Source organism: Aplysia californica, unplaced genomic scaffold (genome assembly GCF_000002075.1).
Source record: "Aplysia californica isolate F4 #8 unplaced genomic scaffold, AplCal3.0 scaffold00006, whole genome shotgun sequence".
Taxonomy (NCBI): domain Eukaryota; kingdom Metazoa; phylum Mollusca; class Gastropoda; order Aplysiida; family Aplysiidae; genus Aplysia; species Aplysia californica.
The window spans coordinates 2,467,284-2,475,863 of record NW_004797276.1 but is presented as its reverse complement, the minus strand read 5'-3'; the positions used below and the strand labels follow the sequence as shown (position 1 = coordinate 2,475,863).

Below are 8,580 nucleotides of genomic sequence, written 5' to 3'. Positions count from 1 at the left end.
TATATATACACATAATTATTGTATATTGTAACAGACCTGATTTTTTTCCGAAAGCATTTTTCTTTTGAACAATTTTTTTTTAAGGAAAGACATGCTTTTGATGTCAACTAATAAGGCTGTGCAAATACACAAAATGCATAACATGTTAAATTTACTAAAAGAATACAGTAAATTCTGGGTATGCGATTGAAAAAGTAAAAATCTTTAGAGTGAAGAAAAGAATCACATAAAAACATTAACTTTCAAGAAAACTGGAAATCATGTATAACAATCTAACATGCTGATATCATAAATGCAGTGCTATAATTCATTCATACATAAAAATTTGAGTCTAAATTTTTTTAAAGATGAGCTCTACCAACCTGAGCTTGAGTTAAAATCGTACATCTTCAATTGCTTGTCAATACCTCCACTGAATGAATGGACTGCATCCTGTGTGAAAGAGTCAATTAATCTTTTTTTAATTAACCTGAGCTAGGAAAAGATTATCATAAAAAACACCTGCTTATAACTATAAAATTTTCCCCACAAGGCAAAAGAATGATACAGCCAGACAATTATTATCTGAATAATAAATTGAAATTGACTTCCTTTTAGTTACAATGAGTGGGGCACGAATATTTTAAAATTTCACTTACAATGCATAGCTGACAGAACAGTCAATGTCTGTGTCAAAGACATTTCCAATGAAGCATTTTGTGCAAATCTAAGTTAAAATATCGAAGTTACAATTGAGGACAGCAGAGAAAAAACTTTGTTCTACCATAACCTAAACTAGTAAAACGGATAGATTTTATCTCTGCAGTCTGGCATGCATAAAGTGAACATACACAACAACAAAACAAGCACACAGCAACCGGATACAGTTCCTGAATTTTTTCTTATAACATAATGTATGTTACCAAAAATACACATGCCGAAATTCGTAACACAATAAAAAGATTTCAGCATCCTGCTGATTTCACTATAATGCATGCTAGACTGTATTTTCTAATCATTTTTTACAACACTATCTGTAACTATCTGACAGTTAAACTGTTAACTAGTTAACGCTCTTCCAGTTTCTCGGAATAGAAACAAATGTGGATACAGTCAAACTTCGTTGTACTGCCGTTCATTTTGCAAATGTACGAAAAGGAACGCCTATATAAACATAGTATTTGCTGTCTGAATTGCAAGGTCCTTATTGAATTAATGTAAATTTGTCCCGCTATACCGCTAGCGAATTGGCTGCCAGAGGTAGGCCTACACACTACACACGGCACCCACACAGTGGCTGCTTGATAATCTTTCCAACAAAAATCTCTGCAAGCTTGACCTATTTCTAGGCGCTTGCCGATTTTCTCTTTATTTGCTCTGATTATGAAACGCTATTAAGGAATATATTTTTTTTCAAAATTAGAATGAAGTTTTAAAGTCATCTGGAGAAACTTCAAAGTCGCTGTGCCAACTCAACCTGAGAGCAAAATATCTAGCGTCGCAGGTATCAGCCCAATGACCTAAAGGCTGGCAGGCGCTTGTGTGGTTTTTATGTTGTGAGGATTCACGCTCAATTCATCATGAAAGGTTAAAGGCAGCCCAATGACTGACGAGTATCGGGTAAAAATAACAGTGTGTCTACATGGTCTTAGGCAAATAAAGCCTAGCTTCTGATCCTAGCTATCTTAAATTTGAATTTCTTTAATAAAGTTTTGCTAGAGCTAGCTAGAGCTGTATACTGTATGTAATCGGTTGCAACTTTTTTTGCCCCTGTGCATGGCTATTGTGCAAAACAGGTCTAGATGAGCCCACACTGCACATAGTTTGACTCTGTTCTTTACCAGTCCACCACTAGTGTCCCTGGTCAAGATGGCAGATGGCGGTATCCCGTTATACTGCCAGCCTTGCTGTACCGCCGACTTTACGCTCATCCCAATGTAGGCAGTATTGTGAGGTTTGACTTTTTTTTTGGTAAGTGTTTTTTTATGGAACTCGCAACTGCATAAGATCATATGAGCATGCAGGACACATTAAAAAATGTCAGTTTGGTAGGAATGTTGAATTTTGCCCAGGTGGCAGCCGAAGCCTACTCTTATTGATTTTGGACCACCAAGGAATCTTTGACGTGCACAACTTGCACACGGAACCCCCAAGATTTTTTGCTCACATCCGAGAAGGCAAGGTGTTAGAACTTACCTACCATAAGATCAGGGGTGTGGCTGAAAGACAACAGTAAGAAGGAGATAATGAGTAGCAGTAGAAAGACTGCAGAAAGAGTCAGAAGCCAAGAAGAGGGGTGGGGGGGGGGGGGGGGGGGGACAGAAAATGGAGACGAAAGCAGTCGACAGAACATGATTAAAGAGCAGTAAAGGGGGGAAAAGGAGAAAATTTTAGAGAAGAAGATTTTCCGTTGCAGTCAGGTTTCGAAAGCGGGACCTATTGAATGAGAGGCGAACATAATAACCTCTAGACCACGAAAGCCCCCAATATTCGACTGTATGTGTATAAAATACACACACACACACAGAGACTTTCTTTAACAGACCAAAAGTCATACAATTTATTACTTACATAGAAACAGCAGTCCAACACTGGTGCGGAATGTGTATACTTAAAGCGCATACTGTCTGCAACGACATCATACAGACGGACACTGTCATCCCAAGAAGACACAAGAAGGAACTGTTTAGAGTTGGGTCCAAATTTGACTGAACTGATGCCATCATTGGGCATGTTGCTCAACTTGAATTCATTCGGGGAATCTGACATGGTGAATTTATCTCGTCTGAGGAAAGAAAAATGAATAACAAAAAAGAATTTAAAAGCAAGGTAGATAAATGAGACAATGTCAATTAGAAGGAGATCATTCATCAAAAATCTACACATTACATCTTAAGACACAAAAGCAAACTTGTCTTTCTTTTTAATTTCACTTTCATTCTAACTGGTCCCACTGACGAAAAGGAGAAACCTGTCTCGACCAAGGCAGTTTCCTTTAGAGTTAACTCTGAGAGTCCATATTCTTTTCTTTCCGTACAAAGGAGTTGTTCCACTCCACAAGAACCAGCCCAGCTATTAAAAGAACCTGGGTTTCAGTGCATTATAAATATATAATGCCTAGTCAGGAGATATTTATAAAATCTAGACTGTGTCTGGCTTGTGGGATTGAGTCTTATTTCTTGAAACAATTTTTTCTAAATAGAAAAAATTTGATTGGTCTTTCACATGAAGTACAAAGAAATGGATGATCGACAACAACAAATGTATTGAGTGTGAGCATCCTGTGTCAGCTTATAAATTATATATATCACTTTATTTGACTGTGATGTCTCTGTAGCTGTGATCCGTCATTAAAATAAATATCGTAATCTTCCTATACTTTGTACATGCTAGATCTAGATCTACATCTCACCTACACTTTTAGGGTCTACTTGTTCTTATTTTTACTTAAACTTCAACCAACAATCCCTTTACAACAGTACAAGACTGCAATAGCATTTGGCTGGTAGTGGCAATATTCAATAATAACATCATGGACTGGAAATTGAAGGAAGCTGATTCAGTCGAACCCAATGAACAGCAATTATAATATAATTTATATTTATAATTATAATAATCATTAAATGATGTGTCTGATTCTACCATAATACTACTACTAATAGATTTATGGTATGATGGGGAGGACTTTCGTACGAGCGACCACTAGATCTATCAGACAGAGTAGAATAGAGGGCTAGGGGCAGGGGTAGGCCACTACGGTAGGGGTAGGGCTAATTGAAAATTATTGCAGTGCGTAGTCTAAACAGCCGTATGCACTGCTCACCGTCGAACGCTCCGTATCCCGGACTCTAGCATGGAGATCATCAGGAGAGAATGCGTCGCTGTTTCGGGCTCTTCCTCTCTACAGCTTTTCTGACGCACCGAGCCCCCTCACCGATGTGAGGTCTCCATGTTAGTTCGACTGTTTTCCTCTGCTGCCAACTTTAGGATTCATTCCAGCCTGAGTCCTCTCGCTTCAACCAGATCCAATGACTGGCTTTCTCTGCTGTCTCCTGAAGGGAGTTTGTGAGTTCGTTGCTTTTCTTTGCAGTAAGTCCTGCCACTCTCATCCACTTACGGGCGCTTGTTGCTACAAAACCTCTGCATCCTACCTCTACCGGAAAATGGGTTGCCTTCCATCCTGCCTCCTCACATTGTTCGACGAGTGCCTCGTCACGGTTTTCTTTCCGCTCATGAGCGGCATAGATATTGTCCTCGTGGGGCACCGTGAGCTCTACCAAGTGTACCTCTTTGTCTTTTTCCTCCCATAACACAATGTCTGGCTTTTTCGTAGTTGGAATGGGGAAGAATCTCTCAAAGCCTTTTAAGTCAGCAGCTACTTCCCATGTGCCTCCGCTCTGGTCTTTCATGGCTTCGTTCGCTTTCTTTCTTTTGGCAACCTTGCTTCCTTGCGGAACGAACGCAATCTTGGTGGGTCCATGCTTCTGTATCTTGGGGGCATATTTTCCTTCTTCCACCTGTTGTGTCGCCATTTTCGTGAGCACTTTCAACACCTCGTTATGCCTCCAGGTGTATCTGTTAAGAGCCAGGTTGCAGTTTGACAAAATATGCTTCATGGTTCCTAGCTTACCGCATCTACACTTGTTGTCCTCCTGTACCTTCCATCTGACAAGGTTCACCGGTGAAGGCAGAACATCATACGTAGACCGGAGAAGAAAGCTCAGCCTTGATGTATTCCACTTCCAGATGTCACTCCACCCGACTTTTCTTTCCACTACATGCTCTTCCCATCTGGTCATTTGTCCTTGCTGGCTACACTGGATGAGATGAATTTCTCGCCTCTCTGCCTCCATCTTTTGCATATGTCTTGTTGCAGCTTTTCTTCTGTCTCGCTGAGACATTTTCCTGAAAGGTCTAAAGTCGCCATTACCTAGCCCTAATCTGTCAGGTTGCGCTGGACCGACAATGTCCCCATGCTCCAATGCAGAGATGATCTCGTTAGCTGCAACTTCTGCCTTCCACTTTCTGGCTGTTTTGACATCTGGCGGTTTTCCACTGATCTCCTTATCCCTTGATTCTCTCAACATCAAAACGGTTCTAATCTTGCCTGCTTTGTAGATCTCCACGATTGACGTGAGAGGTAGTTGAAGCGCACCTCTATGTCTGTACAGGGATGACGTGTTAATGGTACGGGGTAGCCCCAGCCACTTCCTGATGTAGCTGTTACACTTTCTTTCGATCATCTCAACTCTTGACAAAGCAACTTCATACATTGTCAGTGGCCACGCCAATCGAGGGTAGAGGGCAAACTGTAGACACCATATCTTGTGCTTTCCTGGAAGCTTTGTCTGGTCAATTGCTTTCAGCCCATTTTCAGTCTGCTTCATGATTTCCACGCCTTGACTCCTATCAGACAGAGTTCCTGAGTACCACCGACCCAAACTTTTCACGGGTTATTCTTTTACTGTGGGCATTTGCTCCCCTGCAATTGTGAACTTCAGTTGCTTCTGTTTTCCTTTGTTAATAATAGTCAGGCTTCTAGACTTTTTAGCTTTAAACTTCATCCTGGCCCAGGTGATAAGCTTATCGAGCCGATTCAACACACTTTGCATTGTGTCTCCATCTCTTGTCAGTAGGGTCACATCATCCATAAAGGCTTTCTTTGGTGATCTCACCTTTGCTTCTTCTTCACAGCATTCTGCAGATCTCAGTAGCATGCTCAGTAGCAGTTGTTATTTTAGTTTTAGTAGAGGTTTTACGGCGCTCGTAACTGAAGGTCAAATGAGCACCAGAAGATTTGAGGTGTTACAAGAGAGTTACAAACATAAAAAGAAGGGGAGATAACTTGGACAATAGATGTTTCATAGGAAAGAAGAAGCAAACCACACCAGAGCACCCGCCAACCACCCAGTGTTTGTTGGGGTGGTCACTCGTTACGGAAGTCCTCCTGTGTGAAGTACTTATTATTATATGGCTAAAATTATAGTAGATATAGTCAAAATCTAGTAAAGTCACGTTGAGTCTAGAGGAGTCAGAAGAGACTTCTGGATTCAAAATGTTCAGTAGTAGCCTAGATTTGGAACCAAGACTCTAGATCTAGATAATTCTAATCCAGGCCCAGACCAAATCTGAACAATTCAAGATCTAAATCTATAAAATATTGGCATTGCATATTATTGCAAAATCGGACCCAACTTATGTTGACTACTTTGTTAATGGTTTTTGTAGGTTTTAGGGTGTGTTATTAGCGAAATGATATTCAAAACCGTCATAAATATTTAATCCCATTTACGAGATAAATATTGATACCTCTGTATTGTGTATATTTATTTTTACAAACTCAGCGTACTAATAATACACTGGGAAAGAGCAATGTGATTGCAAGGTGAGTCCAGGTGTCAAAGACTGTGCGTATTAGCCATCTAACCTTTTTGAATGCACATGCGCACACGACTTCTAAAATTGTTGTGCATGCGCATTTCATGGTGTCTGCTGCGTTTTGCTTACATCATTATTCCCTCTCTAAGTTAAAAATCTTCTAGTCTAACCATCATTCTTGTGCTGCTCTTCGTCTGGGTTGGGTTATGTCATGTAATGGATTCGTGCAAGTCGTGCACCTTCAATTATTTCTCAGCCATCTCAAGATTCTACAAAGACAACCAGAAAAGCCGTGATTTTTTAAATGTTTGTGTGCGTTTTGTCGAAGGAGGTAGTGAGCCCAAATTACGCAGAGTACATTTCATTAGGATAAGTGTTTATGGCAGTGCAGGAACAGTTTTGCGATTCCTAAGACAAAAAAGAGAAGGCATTCAAGGGGTTTCAGTGTTTCTGACAACAAAGGGTTTCTCTTGGATCATTGCGAAGAGCAGCGCTGCGTACTAGCCATAAGTCATAAGTACAGTGGAGGGGTTTCAGGGGGGCTTTCCTCCCTGTTAGTGGGGGATTACAATAGATCTAATAATTTTTAAAAACCCATATAAAAGCTAAACAATAACAGATAACATAGTGCGGGCCATTGCACAGCGTGACTCAAACTCAAAATAGATCTAGATCTCTCTCTCTCTCTCACACACACACACACACAAAATTTACAAACACATGCACGCATTCAAATGAATACAGCAACTCAATAAAAAACTGATAACAAATGATGACTGGTTTTCAATAAAACATCAATGTTAGGCATCAGTCTGTCTGTCTGTCAGTCTCTCTCTCTTTCTCTCTCTCACAGACACACACATACACATTTACAAACACATGGCATGCATTCAAATGATTACAGCAACACCAAAAAACTGATAACAAGGTAACGGGTTTACAATAAAACATCAATGTAATATATTTCTCTCTCTCTCCCTCTCTGTCTCTCTCTCACACATACACACACACACACACACACATGATACATGTACACCCCCCCCCACACACACACACACACATGTACACCCCCCCCCCTCACACACACACACAAACACTCTCTCTCTCTCACACACACACACACACTCATCCACATACCCCCCCACACACACAAACACACACTCAAATGAATACAGCAACATCAGTAAACTGACTAAAACAATGCAGTTCTTTCTGTCTCACTCTCTTGACCCCGAAACCCCTAATACCGCGGTAAGGGCACTATAACAATACCTTGTTACATTGTACCCCAGCGCGGCAAAACCGCGGCAATATGCCGCGCTGCGGTACAAAGTATTGTCATGGTGCCCTTACCGCGGCAATTTCTCTCAACACGTGAAAAATGCACAAATCGCGACACATCATGTTGCAAAATCATTAGTAGCCATTTATCCGCCAAATAAACAACAATAGACGTCATTAAGAAAGCACCCTTTTAATATGTGATAAAAAGTGCAAACACACCTGAAAACTAAAAAAGCGAGTCAAAATTGGTACGACGGCAAAATTTCGATCTCTGGTACGAAATTGTCACGTGTTCGCAATGGACCAGGAAAGAAAGAAACGGAACAGCGCAAGGGACATCACTGCAGTTTTAAATTTACAAAAACAGTAGGTGAGAAATTGCCGAAACTAGACCAACTGCTGCGCTGGGGGCACTGCCGCGGTCTGGCACATCGACTCTAGATCTAGATTCTAGATCTAGTTCCAGCAGAGCTTCTTCAGTGTTGGGTCCACCGACCAAGTCTTCTAAAGTTCAATCTAACAAAACCCCCCTTACTAACAGTAACAGGGAGTCAATCCCCCTGAAACCCCACTATTGCTATGGCTAGTGTGCATTAATAGGCCTAGATTATACATGTAAACACGATGGGTCCACCAAAATTCAATCCAGCCGGTCAAATTCGTATCACATCAAAAAACATTAGAAGATCACAAAACAATGTGAGATTTGTAAGATGGGTCCAATACCGCAAAATTACCTTCACTGTAAAAAAAGGAGAGCTGGCAAATTCACAGCAAAATTTGAATGCTATGACAAGTAACTATCAACAGACGATGTGAATTTGGAGTCTCACTTCGCCTCACTCTAATATAATTAAATTCAGTAGCCTACGGAGGCTCAGTCAGTGTTCGAATACAGAACTTTCAACTGGAAGGAGGTAAGACGTATTATTACCTTCC

At 40.7% G+C, this 8,580-nt stretch overlaps 1 protein-coding gene across 1 annotated transcript in view; it reads right to left on the bottom strand.

Annotated features, from left to right (window-relative positions):
* LOC101849015 (mitotic checkpoint protein BUB3) overlaps nucleotides 1–8,580 on the bottom strand; it is a 13,619-nt gene extending 5,039 nt beyond the window's left edge. Inside the window, exons 1-3 of the mRNA XM_005089517.3 lie at nucleotides 8,379–8,580; nucleotides 2,551–2,764; nucleotides 363–432 (exon numbers count right to left, since the gene is read on the bottom strand). Of these exons, the coding sequence (XP_005089574.1) occupies nucleotides 363–432; nucleotides 2,551–2,748 (268 nt within the window). The 5' untranslated portion in view covers nucleotides 2,749–2,764; nucleotides 8,379–8,580. The remainder of the gene's footprint in view (nucleotides 1–362; nucleotides 433–2,550; nucleotides 2,765–8,378) is intronic.